Source organism: Halichoerus grypus, chromosome 1 (assembly GCF_964656455.1).
Source record: "Halichoerus grypus chromosome 1, mHalGry1.hap1.1, whole genome shotgun sequence".
NCBI lineage: Eukaryota > Metazoa > Chordata > Mammalia > Carnivora > Phocidae > Halichoerus > Halichoerus grypus.
In genome coordinates, this window is record NC_135712.1 from 177640658 (window position 1) to 177666265 (window position 25608).

Genomic DNA, 25608 nt, shown 5'->3' on the forward strand with positions numbered 1-25608 from the left:
TTATGCCCTAAATGCTAAATTGTCATTCAGGAAGTTGAAGGAAAACTTAAACAGGTTTTCTAGCCAATTAATTTTTTTTTAAATGTTGAAATTTTCAACATAAGTCACAATTTCTGAGATTTGTATTGGAAAAAAACTTAACAAGAAAAATATTGTAAGCATTTCTAGTGACCCTACTATAGAAAGTCTCAATCTCCATGCATACAAAAATACTGTTACGTTTTGCTATTGGCAAGTGTTCTTTCATTCTCCAATGGAACTCTGTAGTCGTATGCATTGACCAGAATTCTATAGGAAACAAGAAGAGGAGATGAGAGAACCAGTCTCATGCTCTTCCCAATGTAGATTCAATGTGCCATATGGAGCAACACAACCTTTGACAAACTTCAGACCACAGGCTGCATGATTTAGGAGTCCACCTAATTAAAATTTACAGTTCCCAGATTTCAGAAGCGCTAATGTTGTAGTTGTCTAGAAATTATCAAAGGCAGAGAAAATACTGCCTCATAGTAACACACTAAATGGAAAATAATTAACACGTTCAGGCAGCAGGGATTGGAAGAGCAAATGTTCTCCAAATTCTCCACCAAACTCACCTCAAATTTCAGGATAACATGAAGAAATTCCAAGGCAGAAAACCACACCAAATTCTAAGGTTTCACATTCTCATAATGCATCATTCTAGAATGTTCTAGAATTCTATCATGGACCTTTTCTGGGTATTCAGACCAGAACCAATAGTTAAGAGTTGTGGGTAAACCAGACTCTCATAAAAGAAAAGGTATTGCGGTATTCAAAGTCTTTACAACAGATTTTTTATGGGACTCACCGAAGGAGGAAAGGACTTCTTTAGGTCTGTAAGTCACCAACAAATCTGAATGACATTTGTAGGGTTTACTGGCCATGCTGAACGAGTAGGAAGACTGGAATGGAAGTCAGGGAATCATGTTTACATTCTGACTCTTTCACTAAAACCCCATTTGTGGGATCCAAAAATTACCCCAAGGCCTTTAGATATAAAATAATAAATGACATCACCTTTAATGGTGAAATGAGGAAACAGAAAATATAAGAATATAACACATCATAATGGTAATTTCCTTAACAAAAATAATAAATCACAGGCCGCCCAACTGATCGAAAGGAAAGTATAGGCCATTCCTCTAACATTTTAGAATTTGTTACTACCATAAGGGTTCTGTATACCAATATTGATTGATATCTATATATTTCTTTGGAGTGTTGAGATTTTCATATATTTTTTCAGGGTAAGGCTTTTCCTGTGGATATAGTACCTATGATATCCAACTGGGCTCCAATATATAGAACACCATATTTGCATTATCAAAATATTATTTTTCTTTTTATGCTTTTAGATCACTGTCTACATATGATGAAGAGTATTTAATACTTTTATTTCCAAAAATTTGTCTGTAAAACAGGATGCATCTTACCATACCTGTACGTGTTACAGAACAGCAATTATATTGGGTGTCCTTGTTTCTTTGTATTATAATTTCTTTATTTGCCCAATGGAGATGATACAGGCCCCTACTAAGTCCATTAGGCTGCTGTGAACAACCAGATCATTTCTGCACAAGTTTTTTGAGGTAAATAAAGCCTTATGCAAAATACTCTTACCCTGATACCAGCTACAGGAGCAACTAGGGATTAAGTCAGATCCCTTGGGGGACTATAGAATTTCCTCCACTGCAGCTAGGTGATAAGACCTGCCTGGTTCCTTGGCTAACAGCTGGGTAACCCTAGAGAAGGAAAAAAAATTTAAAGAGACCTTTCTAAGGCTGGTAGGAAGTTGAATTTTCTTGTCAATGGAATCAGCTGAACTATCTATTCTGTACACATAAGTTTGAAGTTGGCCTTTAATTTCCACCTGTTGCCCAAGAGTTTAAAGAAGAGAGAAGGTCACCCCTACTAAGGTAAGAGATAAAATGTTTTTGTCTGTGGGTAAACACAAAATCACATCTCTGTTAAAGTGACCCCTTGGGTTTAACACAATTATCGAATTTCCTTTCAGAGGTCTGGTTGCATAAGTATTTCCTATTATTTAATCTTCCACTAATCTAAACAGCTTTTCTTTAAAAACACCCCCAGATATGCTCCATCCTTTAACACTGCCCAATCAGCAGAAATCTGAATACTTCTGCCAGATGTATTTTAAATAAAGCACTGTAAACATAATCATTCTCTCTAAATTTTTGTCTCTACAGAAAAATCTCAGCATAGGGGCCAGCTTTTACTCAAACTGCCTGTTTTGCATATGTGTTACAATGGAAAAGACAACCAGCAAATAAATACAGAAATAGGGAGAAAAGGCTGGGAGCATCTACCCATTAAAATAACAATCTTTTCACCAGTTGGTAGGATTATGGCTAATCTAATTTTGATTTTGGTCCACGGATCTGTATTCCCTACAAGTTTTTAACATTTTTCTGTTTTACAACAAGCATGTATTACTTTTATAACAAGGATATGAGGGAGTCCGTTGCATAGAAAGAGTCTCAAGAATATTAGATTAATACACCACATGAGATGTCACTGACGTGGTCTCAGACATTTAACAGGAATTGGAAGACTCACAAAAGTTCCTTTTCACAGCTAGCTCCACCTGTTTGAACAATGTTAAGTGAGTAATAATACAATTTTAAAAAACCCAGAGAGATAAATAGCAATTTAAAAAAAATTAAAGCATATTTCCTTTTAGGGGCAAATAATTGAGCAACATGGAACGAGGCCTTTTAAACGCAACTGTCACAGAGCACCATTAAATATTCACACGAAAGAGATCCAGGCAGCTTAAAGATGAACGTTGCCTTGTTCTTGAGAGGCCAAATCCACTTGCGACAATATGAAAAATATTCAGTGCATCTGGTTGGGGCCCACTTGGATGATGACGTGTTTCTCATAAGCCCTTTTCATTGTTTTCTCAATTTGCTTCAAAAACACTTGTGGGATTCGTCCACATAAAGTGTGAACAGTCTCCAAAAACTTCAGCTGGAGCGGGTAATACATGGATTGAAAGAGATTATCTTGAAAGGGAAACTAAAAAAGGATTTTAAAAAAAATGATAGAAAATGTTTAGTGACTGAAATGCCATTTAAAATGCAAACAACATTTACTAAAAAATGAAACAGGGAATTAAGCATGCAGGCATAGGTTTGGATGTTCTAAGACATTTGATGGGGATTCAAAACCTGATTCAATCCTGTGCAGCCCCAGGCAATTACTTACCATCCCTGGGCCTCAGTTTCTTTACCTCTAAAAAAAAAAAAATGATTTATTTGGGTCCTTAAAGCTCTTAAAATCTAAGATCAATATATATCTTCAAGGACAAAATATTCTCTATTTAGTATGCTCTTGCTGAGGAGAAGCAAGGCGCGAGTAGAGACTTGAAATCTACTGCGATAAAACATTGAATTCTTCATATTTTTTTGCATTTGTTGCAACTAATTTTAAGATTTATTTATTGTAGAGTGAGAGCGCCCACGCACCAGAGCATACGGGGGGGGGGGGGGGGAAAGGAAGAGGGAACAAGAGACTCTCAAGCCAACTCCCTCCTGAGCACAGAGCCAGACATGGGGCTCGATCTCATGACCCTGAGATCATGACCCGAGCCAAAACCAAGAGTCGGACACTTAACCAACTGAGCCACCCAGGCACCTGTTTGTTGTAATCTTAATGAAGAAACTTTAGGGTATGTCTATAGTAATCTCATGAAGTCCAGAGTTTAGCCATTACTAGTAAAATTTATCGTCACTGAACTTCATTTTAATAATTCAGGTACCAAATATTGGTTTTTGGGGTTTTTTTTCCCACTTAATACTGGGCTTTTGATTTGAAATTCTCTTGTTTTCCCATGAAAGGTGTTTATGAGCAGAATTTTCCAAAATAAGTCTTTTTGACCACTTAGTTATGAGCATGTTCAAATTTTTATTACAATCTGGTTGAAATGGAAAAGGCCTCCAGTAGGTCAAGTCAAAGATTCATTGTTGGCGAGGAAATTTTATACAAAAAGATTAGAAAAAAAAAAAAGGAAGAAAAGAACGGTGAAAGGTCAGTACTTGCTTGCCCGGCAGCAGAGTGGGTGGGTGTCTGGTTTCCTAGAACAAGTTTTAATCCCTTTAAAGTTCATCAGAAATATTGCTTAAGCATGTTTATCAGAAATGTGAATTTCTTCCTAGGAGATTATGCATTATGTAACACAAGAAGGACCATGTTTGGGACAACTGTTTTCTTTCTCAGCCCAAATTAGACCACTGATCAACTCCTTTTTCATCACCGTATCCCTAGTGACAGGAAAAGAATAGGTCAGAGCCCTGCAGTCATCCTTGGTTCTCTTTCCCCCACATCCCTCATCCAGGCTATCAGCAAGCACTGTAAAATCTCTCTTTACCACAATGCCTTCATGTGGACACCGCTGCCCACCTTCCTGTCGCCCCCATGTCTCACCTTGATGGCTGCAGTAACTCTTCATAAATAGCCCTTGTGTTCGCACTCTTGCCTCCTTGCACTGAGTTACCAAGGTGATATTTTTAAAGCCTAAATCAGACCATATCATTTTCCTGCAGGGGCTTCGCACTGCACTTAAAATAAGATTCCAATTCCTCTCTTGTCCTCAAGGCTCCATGGGACCTGGAACTCTCCTTGGTGTCTCCGCCCTTCTGGTTACCCTGGCTTCTTCCCTGCCCTTTGGGCACACCAAACTCATCCCTGCCTCCAGGGCTTTCCCTGGGTTATTCCTTCTACTTAGCAGGATCCCCCCCAGACTGCCCCATGGCTGCCTTCACTGATCACATATCAGTCTCGAGGAGGCCCCCTGAAGACCCCAGCTCTCGAGCGCTCTTCCCTGCCCGTGACTCTCAGCCCATCACCCTGCTCTGGTTCCTTTTTAACACCTTTCACTACCTGGTACAATTTTTCTTTCTTTCTTCGTCCATGTGAGTATTGTGGCTTCCTCCACCCACAGTACAGGCTTCCTGACGACCGGGCTTTGTCGGTCTTGTTAACTCTGAGTGCCTAGAACCTAGAATTGTCCCTGCATAAAATAGGCTCTTCATAGATGCTGGTTGGAAGAATTACTGACAGAATGTCTACCTGACAGATGATTTCCTTGGATCACAATGGAAGGAGACTTCACTTTCCCTTTGCACAAACACAGACACACAGGGTTAGGGTTTGTGTGGGCAAGTGAGAGAGAGAGAGAGAGAGAGAGAGAGAGAGAGAAGAGATGGAGGCGGAAAGGGGAGGGACAGGAAGAATACTTTCAGAGAGAGACGAAGGGAGAAAGAAATGCAGTTTGAGAGTGAGAAAACATCTTTACAGACAGAGGAAGAGAGAGCGAGTGAGACAACGTGGACAAGGCAGGGAAGGAGGTAAGTGTGAAACTGCTATCATCGAAACAACTTCTAATTATCGGGCACAACCGTATGTCAGGCACTGTACTACAAGCTTAAAAAACCCATCACTTTGGGGTGCCTGGGTGGCGCAGTCGGCTGAGCATCCAACTCTTTTTTTTTTTTTAGATTTTATTTATTAATTTGACAGAGAGAGAGAACGCAAGCAGGGGGAGTAGGAGAGGGAGAAGAAGGCTTCCCGCTGAGCAGGGAGCCCCATGTGGGGCTCGATCCCAGGACCCTGGGATCATGACCTGAGCCGAAGGCAGCTGCTTAACGCCTGAGCCCCCCAGGCGCCCCTGAGCTTCCAACTCTTGTTTTCCTTTCAGATCATGACCTCAGGGTCACGATCTCAGGGTCATGAGGCAAAGCCCCGCATGGGGTGCCACACTCAGTGTGGAGTCTGCTGAAGATTCTTTCCTCTCCCTCGCCCTCCTCCTCTGTTCCTCCCCAGCTCTCATGCTCTCTCTCATAAATAAATAAATAAATAAAATCTAAAAACCATCATTTTGTGGAATCCTCACAACAATTTTATGAGGCAGATGACACTATTATCTCCATTTGAGGAGATAATGAGGAAACTGAGGCCCAGTAAGGTAAGAGCACAGAGTTAATGACTAATAACCAGAAAGGGACAAAAATTGGGCCTTGCGTTGAGGTCTGTCCATCCCCAAGCCAGGCCCTGACCCCACCAGACGGTGCGCCGCCCTGTGGAGAGTGGGGAAACGTGTCTTCCAAGAGGGAGCCTATGTTTGTTCGCATTTCAGGATGGGGTTAGCGATATTCTTGATTGAAATGCCTGACTGCAAATGGTCCTTAGAGGCCCACGTGAGGACCATCACTGTGTATTTGGCAGGATCATTTATGACCCAGTTATTTGGCTTTCTTTCTGTTCCTCCAGAAAGCAAACAAGACGCATGGTAACTCAAGAGCCACCGTTGCTCTATTCCAGACTAGGGCTGGCAGGTCACAGAAGAAACCCAAGCTTGGCTCTGATGGACTGCTGCAAACCCATTTAACTTCTGTTTGCGCTCCTGAATGGCTCTGCCCCGGAGTCAGTGTTTGAATATCTAAAGTGATGATATCACTAAGTACAGAACAAATTTTCTGTGTAATTAAATCACTTGGTCTTTGAAAACCAACAGCAGGAAATGCAGGAGAAGAAAGCGGTGTTACCTTACATGCAGGCTAAACTCATTCCCTGCAGAGAAAATTCTGGAATTCCAGAGACTCTCCTTAGCAAGATGCACATTTTTCACACACAAAAAATGTGTTCCTGTGTCTCAGGATTTGCTCCCGCCAAAGGCCATTTGCGAAACCGTGAGGGTTTGTGGATTCTTAAGAAAAATACCTCTAACAAAGTCTACATACTTTATGTCTGGGGTCAGCACATTTTTTCTATAAAGGGCTAGACAGTAAATATTTTAGACTTTGTGGGCCACACAGTTTGTTATAAATACTCATCTCTGTCATTGAAAGCAGCCACAGACAAACACATAAATGAATGGGTGTCACTGCATCCCGATACGACTTTATTTATGAATGCTGAAATCTGAATTGCATATAATTTTCTCACGTCATGAAATATTCTTTTTTTTCCCAATGATTTACAAATCCGTTCCCAGCCCACACGTCTTACAAACACAGGCAGCAAGGCAGATCTGGCCCAAGTTCGCTGACCACTACTCTATGTCTTGGAGTTACCGTTTCAAAAGGGACATCTCTGAATCTCTGTTGCTGGTTTCCCCCTAGTGATCTCAAGGTAAAAAGCAATGTGGAATGCAGCGTTTCCCCAAGTGTGGGATGAAAGGCAAGGGCCAGCAATATCTGGCATTTTAGGTAGTGAGAACCAAAGTAAGTTTCTTTCAACCTTCCCATTTACCGCAAGAAGATAGTTCCCAGGCATCTTTAACATCTCAACACTTGCTAATCAATCTCTCCAAGGTGGTAAGAGGGGGCCTGAGGCCGTGAGAAGTCCAGCTCCAGGCCAAAATCCTATGTCTGGTCTTTCAGACTCAACCACGGGTAATGACAAGGCTGCTGGCAGGCCTCTGGAGGGATGGGGAGCTGCCCTCCTGACACGAGATTTGGTGCACAGGCAAGTTTACTTGAAGGAGTTGAGTCAAGAACTCAGGCCCCTGCCCCGGGCCAGCCACGCTCAAATTCGTACCTGCATTCCTATCCCAGACACCTCCATTTGGAGGCCTCCTAGGAAAGGAGGGGTATCCTTCCACTCGACCCTCTTTCCCTTCTCCTTCCCCCTCCCCTGGCCTCCAGGTCCATAAGGATGCAGGAGCCTTGAGAGGATCTCTGCGTCTCTGCTGCATTCTCTTGACCAGTACCCTTTGCTGGGTACCGACGCAACACAGGGGAGCTCGTGCCTCTTTTTGCCTCTTGCTTGCACTGCTGCAGGATGTAAATAAAGACTTGATTTTTACTTTTAGTTTGATCCCTTGTCCTAATTGACCACCTCCACACCGGATTTCTCAACAGGATGCTGGCAACCAGGCAACACACTCAGCTTGAGCTGAATAGTATCATTTTGTTCTTATTACGTGATCTTTACCCTAACACATTCCCCTCTGTTATGGCAAATGGCAGAGGGTTTCTTTCTGGGCCTTTCATTTCCTCCTTAAGTGAACTTATTTAAGGACCCCCCCCCCCAAATAGTGACTTACTTGTAAAGATTAAGAGTGGCTATAATACGAGGGAGTGAGCTGATACAGTGAGGTGGTACCTGAGATTAGGGAAAGGGGCAGAACTCAATGCTTCTGGGGAATTCTTTGGCCTTCAAGGGTGCCGAGGACCCAAGTGACTGTCCTGCTTCATGTGGAGTGCGCATGCGTCTGCTACACGGCCGGGGGCGGGGGGGGGGGGGGGACACACTTACATCTCGTATTGCTTCATAGAGCGCTTTGAAAGTGGGTTGCTTATCGTCATGGTAGACGCCTCGGTTCCCGTGCAGGACAGACACTCCTTCCCGCTCAGCTTCTTTGCAGTTGCTTCCGTACATGCAGTGATCGGGACGGTAGTTCCACTGGCAGGGGAACACATAGAGACACTCTGGTGGTGACAAGAGAAAGACGCGTCCGCAGTCAGTGCCCGCTCTCCTCTGCACACCTGATGGTTAAACCCGTGTTTCCATACCCTGCACACCAACGCGATTTCAGTGCCTGGGGGTGTGACTGGGACTCACGGTCCAACCTTCACCATATTTTGTCCATATTTTGAGATCGGGAATTGAAGGGGCACATACTCGTGATGTTGTAGGTTTCCCCCCAGAAAAGGAGGGCAATGCATCGGGGACAAGGAGGCCAACAAAGTCAGGTCCAAACCCACACTCTCTCATTCAGAAACACTGCAACCTAGGTCCAGCGATTCAGCCTCCCTGTGCTTCACCTCCCTCATCTGTAATATGGGTAGGATAGGAACTCCTTCCTACTGGGATGATTAGATTTAAAAGACATGGGTAAAATGCTCTGCCGAATGCCAAGCACACAGTGGTGGTCAACCGTGTTAGCACTTACAATCCACTCTTCAGGAAGGTTTTATGAAACAGACAGACTTGGAAAATTGGAATCAAGATTGAAGCAAAGGTTCCTCTTTGGATTAAAAACCAACCAACCAACAAAATCAAAATGGAAGGAAAAAACAAAAAACTACAACAGTAAAGGGGAGAACCCTCCCCCACAAAAGAGCAAAGAAATAAAAAAGTCCCTGTGTCAAGGTGACTATACACATTGTGGGTGAGCATGTGCACACTCGTGTACTTGTATGTGTATCTCTAATCTGGTGGTTCTTTGCCAGGGCCTCCCCGGGGGTCATTTGGCGATGTTTGGAGGGAGATACTGGTTGTCATACATGGAGGAGGCCACTACTCTCTAGTGGGTGGAGACCAGAGATACTCTAAACATTCCACAATGAACAGGACAACCTCCACAAGAGTAGCAGTGCCAAGGTTGAGAAACTCGGCTCGAATCCTGTTTGACGGCTAGGATGATAAAATTAGCAACATATTCACGACCCCTGAGCTTCCTGGCTCCTCAGCTTGATGCCTTTAAGGGCTGGGGTAAGAGCAGTAGGAATCAAAGCTCTCTGTGAGTGTGTGTCAGTGTTCATGAGAAAGGCCCCCTGTGAGAACACAGAAGCATTAGAGCAAATCAATTACCGTTGTCAGAAAAGCAACATAGAGATGTGCTCGTGGGTTGGGCTGACGGCTAACCCTTCTTAGAGACTACTTCCAGAGAGCTTCGAGATGGAAAGCAAACAAGGAAGAGGTCATCACACATCCCCTCTGGTGGACTATGTGTAATAATTCTACCACTCAGTCTTTACGGGCCATGGTGACACCCAGGCACCCTCCAATTCTTAATCATTCACAACACCCTGCGAGATTTTCCTTTTCTTGGGAGAACCCCTTTCCACCGCGATGCTGCTCTTACTTGCATTCACTTCCACACTTGTACATATATAATCCATAGCTGGGAGAGAGTAGTGCTCACCCTGAAGTTGTATTATCTAGATTTAAACTCCTCTTGGAATTGTGTGACTTTTCTGCATTCTAGCGTAGGGGGTCAGCGTGAGGATTCCGTGACAGAAAGTATCTAAAAGTGCTCGTGTGCTTTTAAACTGTGTCTGACCTCAGACCAATTGTGGCCTTTCGGAACCCCATGAATCACATCGCTCCTTTATGATACCTGCTTGGGTATTTGCAGTTGAATCCCTGCTTAAGCACCTGCTAATGTTCCCTGCTGAGTGAACTGCCCTAGAATCCATCTCTGTTTTTGTAAATACACTGATTGAATCAACAAATATTTACCGAGTGCCTGCTTTGTACCCAGCAGACAAAGGAAAGTCTGGTTCCGCCTTTGTGGCATTTGAGATTGGTGATGGAGGTTTTTGCCTCTTCGCAGGTAGTACAGGACCCCACTGCTAAGGAAACCTTCCTTTTCCTTGCAGCCTCCTGAGAGGACCCGCCCAGTGAGGGCATTCCAGGGCAGAAGATGAAATAGAAAGGCTTTGAAATCAGATAAATGTATGTTCAAAGTTGGCTTCCACCATCTCCTAGCTCTACAACCTTGATGAGTTATCTGGACCTCAATTTAGAAGCAGTAAAAAGAAGCTAAGTTATCTGGGGTTGAACTCCAGCTTTATTATGCTAATAGTGAAATGGCTAAGGGAGCAAGCTCTGGAGTCAACCCACACTGGCTTTGAATGACAGGACTGACCCTACTTGCATGAACTCAGCCAAATTACATAATTTTTCTGAGCCTGAGTTTCATCATCTGTAAACGGGGGAGGACCGTAAATATTTTGTCCAGTAGGATTCTGGGGAGTACTAAGTGAACTTATCAATACAAGTATTTGGAACAGTAAGACACATAGAAAGCATGCAATAACCGTAAGCTGTAATCATGACAACGACCATTGTTACTGTTATGAGAACTATTGCATTAGGTCACTGGAAGAATAAAACAAAATAAAGGGAATGAGCCTAGTATAGTTCTCGACACACGGTACCTTGGTAATACAGGTTTTACTCCAATTGTTTCTAGATATGCAGGTGGCCAGTCATTCTTAACCTTTTATGGATCACAGATCTCAGAGTCTAATGAAAGCCTTCAACCTTATCATTGGAAAGGTACAACTGGGCATATTTAAGAACACTTGCTCATAAGTTTAGGGGTTTGTCGATTTCCTAAAGACCAGCTAAAACCCAGCTGTTGAATCTCAACTATGAAACTGGATTCCAGACAGAATTCAATTCACATCTTTACAATCCCCTTCAGAATTTTTCAGAGGAAGAAACGCAAAATACATTGAGCATGTAATTGAAAGAAGAATTCATTCACACACTGCAAGACATTGGTGTCGCTGGATGATAAGGCTCTGCTCCTGCCCTTGGGGAATTTATACTCTTGTAAGAGAGACAGTATGTAGTAAAGTCAAAATGAACATGTTTTTATCAGGGTTCATAGAAAGGAGGATATTTCAGTACAGTTTCATTTAAACTCAGACTTACAAACTAAGGATGGGATTTTGACAGTCAAAAATGGAGCCCTGGAAGAGGATTCAAGGAGGAGAAAATGGCCTGATCATGGTGAAGAGTTTGGAAATCAGAGTGTGCTTTACGAAAGATAAGCTATTTAATTTTGCTGGGATAAATTCAGTCTCTTCAAAGGGGTAAGATAACGGTAGCAAAGCTGTCATATAAATAGACTGCTTTGACCTAAAATATTCAAGAAATATGTATCTATGTTGGATTGCAAGTAACTAACTTTGATTCCAGCTTGAAGAAAAAAAAAGGAAAAGAATTTTTCCTTGGAAAGAGAGGGAGTAGCTCATAAAATCAGAGGTAAAGCTGAACCGGGTCAGGATGTGGGGCAGCTCCTGGACTCTGACAGGTGGGCGCTAATTAACGTCAGCTCTTCAGCACGGCTGCCAACTTCGCCAACACCGAAACCTTGGCTACTTTCTGCTCTTGGATCCCCAGACTCAGGTTCCGAGGATATGGTCTGACTGGGTGAGTGGGAGTCAGGAGCAGACGGAGTTCTAGGACTGCATGCAAAAGCAGGTGGGGTGGGGGAGATAGAGAGAGAGAGAGAGAGAGAAGAGTAATTCCCCTAAGAAAACTGGGGCCCTGTAATCCAAAGACAGAGCAGTGAAAAGTAACAGTTGTGTCTTTTTATTCACAGATACATTTTGAACGGGTTACACTCTGAAATCTCCATTTGGTTAAGGGGTGAGGGTGGGGGGAGGAGGAGGGGGGTCAGCGGGGGTGGGCAGGAGGAGAGGGGTCAAACTAGCATCATGGGGTGGACTAAAGAGGGAACATCTATGGAGATCAGCTGATGAACATGCAGAGTGGACTAATGATGGCTATTTGGCACATGATCAATAACCATTCTGAAATGGATCTATTTTAAGCAAGATTATCAGGGCTGTCAAAATCTGATGGTTAAAAATGATAGCATGGGGAAACAGGTTACTTTCCACTGCTCAGGAAATAATATCATGAATGGTTTTAAAATTCCAAATCCCCAAAGCGTCGAACCACTGCAATTTATTTTAAAATCTTCTTTCAAGCTAACCCCTCTTCAAACCCCGAGTCTTTGCTATTTTCCTCTCCATTTTTACATAGATAAAGAAGCCCATTAACTGATTACCTATGGCTCTGAAATCCCTTAGTGATGGCTTCAGGAGTCTACATTTATTTCCAGAGCCTCCTAACTATTCGCAAAGTGCCGTGTAAATTGATTGCTCCTTACGTTTCTGATTATTTTGTACTCTTGGGTTCTCTAAGATTATGGAACAGCTCATGCCTGATCATTTTCACTTCATGGTGAAATAGGCTTGCTACTCACTCACTACACTACCAATAGAATGAAGGCTGTTGGATGCATCATTAATTTTTGTTTGTTAGTTTTGTTTCTTTAATGCATCCTTCTGGAACTGAGCTTTCCCAGCATCCTCTTCCTCCTTCTTCCAGAATGCATCTTGTTCCAGAAAAGGGCAATACATTCTTCCAGGAAGACTACTCTGATCGCACAACCTAAAGAAGCAATCCTCTCCCTCCAGCCTTGAAAGTCTCTCTCTCAATGCCTCATTTATTCCTTTCTTTAAAAAAGATTTTATTTATTTATTTGAAAGAAAGAGAGACACAGAGAGCATGTGTGCGAGAGAGCAAGCACAAGTCGGGGCGGGAGGGAAGGGTAGAGGGAGAGGAAGATGCAGACTCCCCCCAGAGCAGGGAGCCCAACTCAGGGCTCCATCTCAGGACCCTGAGATCATGACCTGAGCCAAAGGCAGATGCTGAACCGACCGAGCCACCCTGGTGCCCCTATTTATTCCTTTTACAGCATTTATTACAACCTATGATTTGTAACAACTACTTGCTGCTCTTTGGAAGTCTACCTCTTCCAATAAAAGGTAGGTTTCGTGAAAATAGGCGCTTGTCCGTTCTGTCCGCTGCATCATCCCCAGCGCCTGCCACTGGGACTGGCGCATAGTAGGTGCTCAAGCAGCATCTGCTGAATGAATGAGTAAATGGGACCTTCTACCTTCTGCTACCAGGTGTGTCCTGCTTTCTCTGGATTTCTCCCTCTCCTTCCACTCCTCGATTTCCTTGCTGTGGACTTTCTCTTCCATTCATTTCCCTCTGTCACTCCAGTCTCTCAAATCCATTCATTCAACCAACCGACTCTTTTGAAGACCAACTCCGCTCCAGGCACAAAGCCTTGCACGTGAAAGACAGAAAGTAAATACAACAAGGCTACTTCCCACAAGTATCTGACAGTCATCATTCTTGGCTTTGTATCAGAGCTCATGAAAGTCCCAGACTCCCCAAACAAGATGTTACCATTTTCCCGGAACAATCCTAACGCCAGATAGCTGAGCCTGTCAACCCCACAGCTCACCGCTGACAGATGCTGGGAGCTTTTGGCGGGGTGAGGGCCAGTGTGGCTGTATGCCCAAAATGCAGGGCCCTAGTGACCCTGGCAGGATGAAAACAAGGCCCGCCTGGGGCCACCGGAGAGGCTGTCCCACGTGACTATGTGTTCCACTCCCTGTGGCACCACCAAACCCCTCCAGCTCCCTGGTATCCCACCCTTTGTATAATCCATGACAATCTATGTATATTCCAGGCGCATTTCAGCTCTTCCCTCTCCCTGTGGGCAGAATCCTACTGTTGCTATCTTCTGGACGCCCTGCCTCCTTATCTATACTTGGCTGGTTTCATTTCCTTCCCTGCCCACAGCCCACCTTTAGGGAGATTGTTCCTGAAGAAGGGAGAGACCTAGGTGTTCATGCCTGAGAGAGGAAAATGCCACATGGCCTTGCTCTTCTGGCTCCTGATGACCAGATCATGGGCAGTCTCCCTATCCAAAGAGAAATAGTTTTTAGCTGGGCTTGGAGTCATTTCCTAGGTTGGGCCAGGCAAATCTCTCTCTCTGTCTTTTCTTTCTCTTCAAAAGTGTGAATTAGGAAACAAAGGGGGCTGTTACCAAACATGCATCATCATTGGCTGTGGGCCTGTAAGGCTGTGTGGGCTCAGGATTGGGCCACATGAAACAGAATGCTGAGAAACAGAACGGAATCAGGTAGGCGTGGAGAGAGGCAAGGATAGCAGAGGCCATGGGGCCTCTGAGGGATGGAGAAATCAGCTGGGGTCCTTAGCAGTTTCCCAGAGCTAGTTCCCAAGAGGCCTAGCCCGATGTGACCCATGTGTTCCCAGGGCTGCTGCCCCCTGGTCCCTTCCTTAGTTGGCCTGAGTTTTGTTCCCTGCTACCCAAACATATTAATCAAAGCACATCTTTCTGTGTAGGTGCTCTTCTGGCTTCGGTCAAATCTACCCTTTCTATAGAACTCTGCTCTCGACTCAAACTCACATGTAGAGCTGTGAGCTCCATCTTCCACCCCACCTGCCAGGAAATGTCCTATGGGCTGAGCGACCTGCATGTCCCTCCTGAGCTCCAGCTCTCTCCTCTTGTCTACTACCCAGCACTGCAATTACACATCCACAGCAATTTACTATCTAATTATGGCAAGAGTTTTAAAATATTTTTAAACGACTGACTTTTAAACACATTTTAAAAAGTAGTGTTATTGGCTATAGGAGGCTATAATAATAATAATACCATTCCAGACATGTGCTCAGGTTTTTTGTGCATTGCTTTTTTAAAATTTTTTTTTTTAAGATTTTATTTATTTATTTGAGAGAGAAAATGAGATAGAGAGAGAGAGCATGAGGGGGGGAGGGTCAGAGGGCGAAGCAGGCTCCCCGCTGAGCAGGGAGCCCGATGCGGGACGCGATCCTGGGACTCCAGGATCATGACCTGAGCCAAAGGCAGTGGCTTAACCAACTGAGCCACCCAGGCGCCCATTAAAAAAAGATTTTATTTATTTATTTGTCAGGGCGGGGGGTGGGGAGAACAAGCAGGAGGGGCGCAGCAGGCAGAGGGAGATGCGGGGCTCAATCCCAGGACCCTGGGATCATGACCTGAGCCGAAGGCAGACGCTTAACCAACTGAGCCACCCAGGCGTCCCTTGTGCATTGCTTCTTCGTCCATGGCGACCCAAAAGACCATAACAACAAGCATGTTTATCTCCCATGTAAGGGCCAATCTCCTCTCCCTCCTCTCCCTCTCTCCTTTCTAGGGATAAAAATGACCAATCTTTTTTCTAAATAATTTTCCGGTTAATAGAAAGTGACCACAATATAAACAAAGAAAGAGCCTATCATATGAAGGATATCAATGGGTTTCAGTTCAAAGATCTCATGTTTAATAAAGTACGTGCAGAAAGTATGAAAAAGGATGATCAAACGCAGGTCACAGAAACAGCAATCAAGGAGTTACCTAAGAACTCGCCAATCGAAAGCTAGAAAACTTGGTTATTGGTACTGCTCAGAACCAGGGTTTAGAACAACCTCAAACTATTTGATAATATTCGAGCACTCAATGGATTTAAGATGGGGAGTACAGAAGCCATCAAACTCAGCTGGTTTTCAGCTCCAATTAAAGACAAGGGCTCCTGTCTAATTGCAAAGCTGCTTACAACTGCCTTCAAGTATTATTTACTCACTGATCACGTCCTCAAATAATCTGCAACAGGCTAAGAGGATTTCTGAGGAGGAAACTGCGAATCTTCAGAATTCCTGTTTGGGAATATGTCCAGATGGGCTTCTAAAAGATAGTTTTAGCCACATAACAGAGAGCAAAATGCAATACGTAAAGGACGAATAGTTCAGTGCAGAGATACATTTTGGGATGTCTCCCCAGCTCTCTAGGATTGCCCCTCTCTTAGAACTTCCCCTCTCCCCCAAACGCAGAGGGCGGAAGTCAGAGGGGCCTGGGTATACACCCTTACTCTGTCACTCATTAGCAGTGCTGCAAATTAATGAACTCTCCCTTGGTATCTTTGTCTGTAAAATGGGGATCATATTCTCAGGGTGGTTGTGAGGATTAAAGAAGATAATGCCTAGACCAGCACCTGGCACTGAGTAAATAATAAATGTCAGCCATTATTTCTTAGCTGCATGCTCCCGGTCTAGCTGACCCATGCTGGAACCATCTGGTTTCTCCCCCTGGGAATTCAGAGTGAGGCTGGAGTTCATCTTTGCATGTGGCTGCACGTGGAGTATGAAACGTGGGGTACTTTGCTTTGAGGCCTGAGGAGCAGAGAAGGAGGTCCACAAAGAGAGCAATAAGCAATGTCAGTGGGAGAAAACAAGCCCGCCCTGGCCTCCTCCTCATTCTCCCTCTCCTGCTTCAGGTCCTGGGCCGAGCCTGCTGGCCTTCCTGCCTTGGTTTCTAGCAGACACCAGTTTGCTAATAACAAAGTATCCCTTGTGCTTGGACTAACTCTGGGACTAACTTTTACACGCAGCCACAAGTCCTAACCAGTCCATCTACACCTAGAAAAAAGATGAAATCTGCTTAGGAAGAAAAAGGAGGAGGTACAGATCTTAAAGTTCCTATTACTGTCAGAGGGAAACGGATTAAAACATGCCACCAGCGAACGGCCAAGGCTTTCCCTTCCTCTAATGAATTCGTAGTGGGAATTTTCCCCAGAAACTCTCTTTCCATCTGCTTTTTTTTCTTTTCCAGGATTTGCTCCTTCTAGATCCAAAGACCTATGAGATTAGGTTTTATTTCAGAGTTCTATTAAAAAAAAAACAATTCAAGTACATAGTAGGTGCTTCCAGAGTGACAGGTTATCACAGGCAAAAGTCTTTATGGACAGGAGTCTCTATTTTAGGATTTTGTAAAGACAAAGAAATGAACTGAATAGGTCCGGGTAACGAGAGCTTTTTTTCTCCCCAAAAGATCTTTCTCGAGGAGAAAACATGGTTTTGATTCTAACAACATTAAATACAGTTTTAGCAAATAAGAAAGAAAAGAGGAAATTTTATTAGTTTTAGGTGTCAACATCAAAAAACACAGATCAGAGATTTGCATCTCCCTCCCCCAACTCCACCAAATCATTGATACAATATAAGGAATTTTTTTTTTTTTTTTTTTTGCCTCACATGAAAAGAAAAAGGAATGGAAGTCTAAGTCCTTATTCTAGGTTCATTTAACTCCGAACAAGTCACTTAACTGTAAGGATCCCAAGAATCAATTCCCTTCAATCTAGCAATTGTTTAGCCACGGAGGGCCTCCCTGTCTAGCTTATAATGTTGGCATTCAGTTCTGTGCCCTGCCAATAATTTTGACCACACTTCTTAGAAGAATGGTGTGGCCAAACTCTAAAAGATATTCTCCAAAAATGGAGTCCAGTGTTGGAGGTTGCAACATTTGGCCTTTTGTGTCAGCAGCGTGAGGGCAGCCCCCAGGGCGGGGTGGCGGGGGGGGGGGGAGGCCTGGGGGGGTGGGTGGTGGTGTGTGTGAATGAAAGGGCGCATTTCACAGGGGAACCCGGGCACAATCCAGGCTCAGTCAATCGCAGACCGGGCTGGAATGTGCTCTGTGCAGGGCGGTGGGTGGACTCCTACACAAACGGCATTCTCGCAAGAGAGCCTACCTGGATTGAAATAAAAAATAATATTTAATAAATCCTGGTCTCCCCACGTGATGGCATTCTTGTACTTCTGGTACAGAGGGTACAACATGTCCTCCCAAGCCAAGCCTGTTGGAATCATGCTGTTCTGGAAAAGAGAAAACCATCAGAGGGGCTGAGGCAAAGCAAATGCATCTTGTCCCCTGGGAAACAACAGAGAGGAACTGGTGCCCTCAAACCCTCCAGGAATGAAGCAAACGGGAGGGGTCCTGCTGGCCTCAAGACATAGGACAAGGCAAAACTAGAGCTGGAAACTATAGAGTTTTGCCGGATCGCTAACACATGGATCCGGGATGGACCAGGAACCAGTAGTTGGGGCTATCGTTTCTGCTCAGAAAACTGTGCCCAAATTGAACCTCTTTTTCTCATGCTTAATTCTTGCCTCAGAAGGGAGGAAACAGAATACAGATAGCAGATTTAAGGTATCTAAGGAAAAACACCTTTTCCTTGTCTTAACATAATTTGCTTTTAAAATAAAAGCAACACACTCATAGACTAAATATTCAAACAGCACACAAAGATAAAATTAAAAAGTAAAAATATTCTTCCTCCATCCTCCTACCATCTCCACCCGCACTTTCCCCAGATATATCCACAGTTAACAATTAGGTATCCTTCTGGAAATTTCACTATGCTTTGTTTCATTTTCACTTTTTCCCTTAATATTTTTTAGAGATCAATTTATATTACTTGTAGATTAATCTAATTCTTAATAGGAGGATGAGTTTGTTTGTTTGTTTTAATTTTTGACTAGTTCTCTGATGCTCATTTAGGTTCTTTCCAGTTCTTTACTAGGGTAAAGATGAGGCCATGAGCAGCCTTATCTCTGTGTACGTATATAAATATATCCTGAGGATAATTCCACAAAATTTTCCATGGCTTTTGAAGCTTTGGGTATACACAGAGTTCAAACATTATAGAATTCAGAAATGCAACATAACATTCCTGAATAGCAACTGTGCTGAAGCTTTAAATTCCATAACCACCTGGACTTTTCCTGAACAAACATTTCATAACTTTCCAAATATTTTCCTCTTCCCTGGCCCCTTCCATCCTCACCAACAAGCCACCTACTTCCAAAATCAATACACTGACAATCTAGGAACATCACTGTTGAAATGACTAAAACTCCCAATTTTTAAACATGAAATATAAAGTATTTCCTTACCTTAAACTGAGCACTTCTTATGCGAGTTAAATTCATCAGCATGACTCCTGAATTAACTCCTGCAGAGCCATAGAAAGGGTGCCGAGCAAAGCGGCTGTACCAGCCAATCTTGGGGATTTCATGCTCAGGGGCCATGGCGGCAAGCTGCGTGGCATTAAACTGCCTCAGAAGCTTCCAGATGTCATCAACGGGTCTCAGAAAGAGAACGTCAGTGTCCACGTAGAGAAGTGAATCCACATCCTTTAAAATCACCTTTGTGTGTTTGGGGGAAGGAGGGAGAAAACAAAATAAAAACAAATCAGAAACAAAGGAAGTGGCCTGATATGTCAACAGTGCCACCAATTTCATTGGTCAATGCTGAATTCTAGAAAGGGTACCATGCTCTTAGCTTCCATTCCTCCCGTCTCCTTTGACTTCAGGGATAAATATCAATCGAGGGGTAAAGACTCAAAGGAAAATAAATCTTAATTCAGGATGGTTCAATTCCAGGACCCTAGACTATATTTGGTAAGGGTTGAACTTTTCAAAGGAATGACAACCTCAGCTCATGGACTGAGGCCCTCTCTTCTCCTTTCATTCTCCAATGAAGCCATCTGTCTTTCCCTCTTAGTTTTCTCTTAGAACAGGGGGGGTCTGGCATTAGACAACTTGAAGTGGACAATCTCTAGACCAGCTCATGCCAGGCTTTGGGGTAAATACTCTGTCTCTGGATCTATTTCTTTTAGTGTTGATGGGTATGACTGCATCTTTTTGAAATGACATTTTCAGCTAAGATTTAGTCTTGGGAATAGACGAAACAAATCATTGGTCAGCTTTGTTTGTATATCCGAATTGGCAAACTTTTTCTCTAAAGGGCCAGACAGTAAATCTTTCAGGGTCTGTTGCAACCATATAAGTCTGCCATTGTAGCACAAAAGTTACAACAATGCGTAAAAGAACGGCACAACTGTGTTTCAATAAAACTTTATTTAGGAACACTAAAATCTGCATTTCATATAATTTTCAGAGGCTACAAAATCTTTTGATTTTCTTCAACCCTTTGAAATGTAAAAGCCATTCTTGGTTCATGGGCTGTGATTTTTAACCTCTGTTGCAGTTCATTTAAGCCAGCCACCTAAAGCAAATCGGTTCTTCTGTCCTAACTGCTTAGCTTACCAGAGTTTTGCCTTGGGGTTTGAGACTTCAGTCTTGGGTAGTGATAGTGTTATTTGCCTTGTTTTGCCTTTATTCCCGAAATTTAGTGGTCGCTTAATTAAGAAAGGATTTGAATTTTCCTGGATCCCTGGCCTAACATCATCCTAACACCATAACAACACTTGCAATGGGCTGCATGTCTGTGTCCTTTAAGAATTCACATGTTGAAGTCCTAACCTCTAGTGTGATGGTATTCGTAGATGGGGTCTGTGGGAGGTAATTAAGGTTCAATTAGGTCATGAGAGTGGGGACTTCATGAAGGGATGAGTGCCCTTATAAGAAAAGATGCCAGAGAACTTGCTGTCAGTCTCTATCATGTGAGAAAAAAATGAGAAGCAGCTGTCTCAAGCCAGGAAGAGGTACTTCACCAGAACCCAACCATGTTGGCACCCTGATCTCAGACTTCCAGCCTCCAGAACAGTGAGAAAATAAATTTCTGTGGTTTAAGGCACACAATCTCTGGTATTTTGTTACAGCAAGCTAAGACAATATTCCATTGGGATCCCCAATATTTAAAATTGATGAAAATGCACACTGTATGATACAGGTATCATTCAGATTTCAGACTTGAATGATTTCAGAGCTTACATGATCAGCTGCAGGATCTAGCTTTCATTCCTCATCTACTAGAGGAATAGATTTTACAAACCAGTAAAATGAAATTAAGAATAATGATTGCCTACCATTTTATAAGAGAATATTATCTTGACATCCATTTTAACAACTTGAAGATCGTAATTTTAGAATTAGGATGAATTCTTCAAATTGAACACACAGACTTAAAAAAAAATCCTCTACCTCATTCTTATTTTTTCTTATTTTCCCAGAGAAACGTAAAAAATTTACCACAGAATAGCATCTGTCTACTAATTTTTTTTTTAAATCACAGTTACAGAGTACTGTGGAGGAAAGGCAAACTCTCTACAGAAGTATGAGTAAATGCATGTTATGATATAAATTATGTATCACATGTAAACACAATTATGATTTCTTGCATGCCCACCACCATCCCAAGTACTCAATATCTTGCCAATTTATTTTACTGGGAAGGAAAACTAAAGCAAAGCAAAGGGTTCTGTCCAAGTTTACATGTCAAATAATGTTAATGATTGCTGGATTTTGGCTAATAAGGTCATAGAAAGATTAAGTCACTTTCTACAATGTGTTTTCAGGGAAAAGAGAATGTATGGAGTTCCAATAAAAAGCGAATTTAGAATTGCAGAATTAGAGAGGAAGAGAAAGCTATCTCAACCTATGTGAAATAGTACAAATTTCTCTTTATGGCTGATTATCTAATAAGTCCTGAAGAAAAGCATACAGTATTAATGTTTTAATCAATTAAGGGTTATGTAGACATCTACCCAAAAGAATCAAGCTTGCTGACTTGATTATTCTGATTTTTTTCTTGGCCCTAAGTCATCAGTGTTATTAAAGCTATCATTACTTTCTTCGACAAAATGTTACCACCCCTCAATAAAACAAAAAAGAAGAAAACAAAAGACTCTTCTGACGAAGGTCTGGAAAAAAAACTAAAAAGATCTGAAGAATGGAGATATTCCAACATGAAGGTACAGGCAATATGTTTAATCAAGAGAGGAAAAGGCAAAAAAGTTGTATTGGAAATTTATCAAATCAGAAAAAACTTAAATACGGTAAAATTTTTATTTAACCAATATCCTATTATTTGACACACAAGATTGCTTCCCTTTTTTATTATTATAAACTATACTACAATGGGTATCTTTTAAGGGGGACTTCTTTTTTTTAAGATTTTATTCATTTATTTGAGAGAGAGAGAAAGAGAGAGAGTACATGAGCGGGGGGGGCAGAGGGAGAGGTAGAGGGAGAAGCAGACTCCCCGCTGAGCAGGGAGCCTGATGTGGGGCTCGATCCCAGGACCCTGAGATCACGACCTGAGCCGAAGGCAGAGGCTTAACCAACTGAGTCACCCAGGTGCCCCTTTAGGGAGATTTCCAAGCATATAATATGACATTTCTTTTTCTTTTTAATGTAGTAAACATTCACATAGTTAAAAATAAAAATATATTAAAGTAAATTTATTGGCAATTTATTCTTCCTTGCGATTTTGTCACCAAATCCCATTCTTAGAGGTAACCGACGATACTGGACTGCTCTGTGTTGAGCCAGAGATATATTATACGTGTAAGAATAAATAGCTATGCGCCTACCATCCCTTTTCATGCTACAAATGATAGCATAGTGTCTACAATGTTATCAGCCTGCCTTTTTTTTTTTAAATAAAACAATCCTGTAGGAGGACTTTACATATCAGCACATACAGATTTTATTTCTTATTTTTGATGTCTGTGCAGCATTTCATTGCATGGCTCTAGCGTAATTTATCTAGTTACACATTGTAGGACATTTAGGTTATTTTCAAGCTTTTGTTACGACAAACAGTGTCACATTGAGAAACCTCCTCATCTCAATTCATTTCAAACACACATGAGTGTATCTGTAGGATAAATTCATTAAAATATAATTCCTTAGTCAAAGAATACATGCATTTGTACGTTTGATAAGTGTTGCCAAACTACTTCTCTAGAAATGGACCGATTTAGCCTTTGGCCAGCAACGTAAGAGGATGCCTCTTACCCCTTACCTTCGCCGGCATCCTGTTTGGTCATGCTTTTGGGGCTTTGGCTTCCAAGGAGCACACCTCAGAGGGGCTTACCCTATCAATTCATTTTGGTTTGTATTTTCCTACAAGTCTTGCCCTGGTGGACTGCCTGGGATCCAGCACTGTGGGAAGAGATGATGCATGTCTGGAAAACCAGTGACAACCATTTAAGGACACTTGAATACCAGTGCTGGCCCCCACCAGGGGGCACCCACACAGGCCCCAGATCTGAGGACTCACGGGTGGGAAGCCCTCTACACACTGTCCTTCTCCAGAGCCATATCTAATCCCTCCTCTGCTGCTCTGATTCTAGAGACGTGCTTTCTGGACTAGAACCAAGGGACAAAGAAGAAAAGCTTAGGAATAAATTTTATGGCTACTATTTTTGGAAAGCTTGCATGTCTTCAGTGAAGATGGCAAAGCCAGTCCAATGTACCCTACAGAGTGCAAACCAGGGCCTGTGGGCCTGTGGGTCAAATTCAGCCAATGAATGGATTTTTAAAAAATTTTTAATACATAGTCTTTTTAACCATCTGAGCCACCCAGGCTCCCCAATACATAGTCTTTATTTAAAAAATTGTATTAGTTGCCAACATTTTGTGAAAACTGAATATTTCTCAGAAATACCTGCACTTCTGTTTAAAAAAAAATTGACAGCTCCAGCAAGAACAGCCTGCATCCTACAAGGGAAAAATCTGCTGGTGCTTGTGGACAGGTACTCCCGACATCCTCAGTTCATTCATACAATAAACATTTACGGAGGGTCCACTAGATGCCACGTGTGACCAGCAGTGACTGAGAAAGACAAAAATCTCTGCCCTCATGAGGGAGTCAGATAACACAAAAGATAAATATATTCATTATAGAGTCTATAAGCAGGTAAAGAATAAAGCAGGGAAACGGACCAGGGGTCCCAGGTAAAGAGGAGTTTGCAATTTTAAATAGGGCTGTGGAGAAAGTGTTGCTCAGAAGGAGGTGAGCAAATGGAAATAAAGCAGGCTGGCACTTTTCCAGAACAGCAGGGGACCAGTGTGGCTGGATCAGGGCCAACAGAGGGAAGAAGAGTTGGGGAGGAGGATAGAGGGTGTGTGGGGCACTTAGGGCTTTGCTTGCCCTTGGACGAACTTTGGTTTTTACTCTGAGTGAGATGGGAGCCACTGGGGAGCTTTACAGGAGGGGTGACACAGGATCTGACTTAGAGGAATGGTCACTGTGGATGCCACACTGAGGACAGACGATTAAGGTGTGCAGGGGAAGCAGGGAGCCCAGTTAGGACAGCATCTTAGTAATTCAGGTGAGTTGTGATGGTGGCTTGGCTCAGGGGGTAACAATCCAGCGAGTGAGAAGTGGTCAAATCCTAAATAGAGTATAAAGATAGGGCCAACAGGATTTCCTTATGGGCTGTAGGCGCCACATGAGACAAAGAGAAAAGTCAAGAGCAATTCCAAGGATTTTAACCTGAATGAAAGGTACAACAGAGTCACCTCTACCTCAGAGGGTACTGCTTGTGTCATTCCTGACTTACCCATCTGGCCCTCGTGGGTACATACTGGCATTTGTAACCGCTGAAGCCTAGCTCCTTCCCTCCCTCCTCAGCATCTGCTCTCCCTGAAATGCCAAGAAGCCCATGGGTGCTCCTGGAAAGGGATACATCATGGGTTTCTGGGGCAATGGTCGAACCATCTAGTTCTTGACCACAACGGTGCTTACATAGGTGTGAGCTTGTTAAACTAAGCACATACAGTTTTGGTCGGTAGCTCATATTTCCAAACAGACACACCATACCTAATGGTACGTCTCACAGATGTGAGAGTCCTTCAAATCTTGAGTCTGGCATTTGTGAGTTCAATTCCAGGCAGGGTGACCCCAGGCCCTGTGACTTTGGACAAGTTCCTCCATCTTTCCAGGCCTCCATTCCCCATTTGTAACAAGTGGAAAGCAATTATCACCGCCACCACCACCACCCTTCTCCCCAGGTTGTCCTAATGATCCAGTGGAATAACACACACAAGGTACTTGGTACAGTGGCTGGTACACAGTCAGTCGTCCGTAAGTAATGGTGTTCTTACTGTAAGAAGTCTCTGTTTCCCCTCGTAAAGTATCAAGTGTAATTAGTTACCATTGCCGTCAGTGCCCACAGCACTTCAAAACACGTCAACCACAAAAAGCCTTTTACATAGTTAGAGTCAGGCAGAGAAGAAGTTTTTGAACCTTCTGATATCATCATAATCTACTTATTATCTTGACTGAAAACAAGTACGTAAGGCTTTTTTCACTCTTTACCCGAAAAAAACAAAAGACCAGGGCAGGGTGGGGAGAAAAAAACCCCACTCTTTCTGTAACATTATGTCTCTGAAGGCTAATTCTGCAGCAATTATGGCTGTTATTAATTTGAAGAGGATCATTTGGCCATGTGATAATGGGAAGAGGAATATTTACCGAAAGGATATAAAACTAGCCATTCTAATTCCCTTATGGAAATCAGTCAGCACCAGAAATGAGGCCTTTGTTTTCTTAGGAAAGCGGGGGCAGAAATGCAGCACATGATAGCTATTTGTAAGAGACCCGGCCAGCTGTAATGGGCGTTGCTGTCCCTGCTCCCATTCACTGCCCCAACCTGGGCGGCTGTCCCC

General features: G+C 43.0%; 1 protein-coding gene across 2 annotated transcripts in view; it reads right to left on the minus strand.

Annotated features, from left to right (window-relative positions):
• Window positions 1–1017: 1017 nt before the first annotated feature.
• Window positions 1018–25608, minus strand: part of GXYLT2 (glucoside xylosyltransferase 2) — a 97263-nt gene continuing 72672 nt past the window's right edge. The window contains exons 4-7 of one of the 2 annotated variants that reach the window (XM_036111877.2): window positions 19141–19392; window positions 17937–18060; window positions 8302–8474; window positions 1018–3060 (exon numbers count right to left, since the gene is read on the minus strand). In XM_036111877.2, the coding sequence (XP_035967770.2) occupies window positions 2878–3060; window positions 8302–8474; window positions 17937–18060; window positions 19141–19392 (732 nt within the window). In that variant the 3' untranslated portion in view covers window positions 1018–2877. The remainder of the gene's footprint in view (window positions 3061–8301; window positions 8475–17936; window positions 18061–19140; window positions 19393–25608) is intronic. The other variant, XM_078075984.1, reaches the window with a different exon arrangement.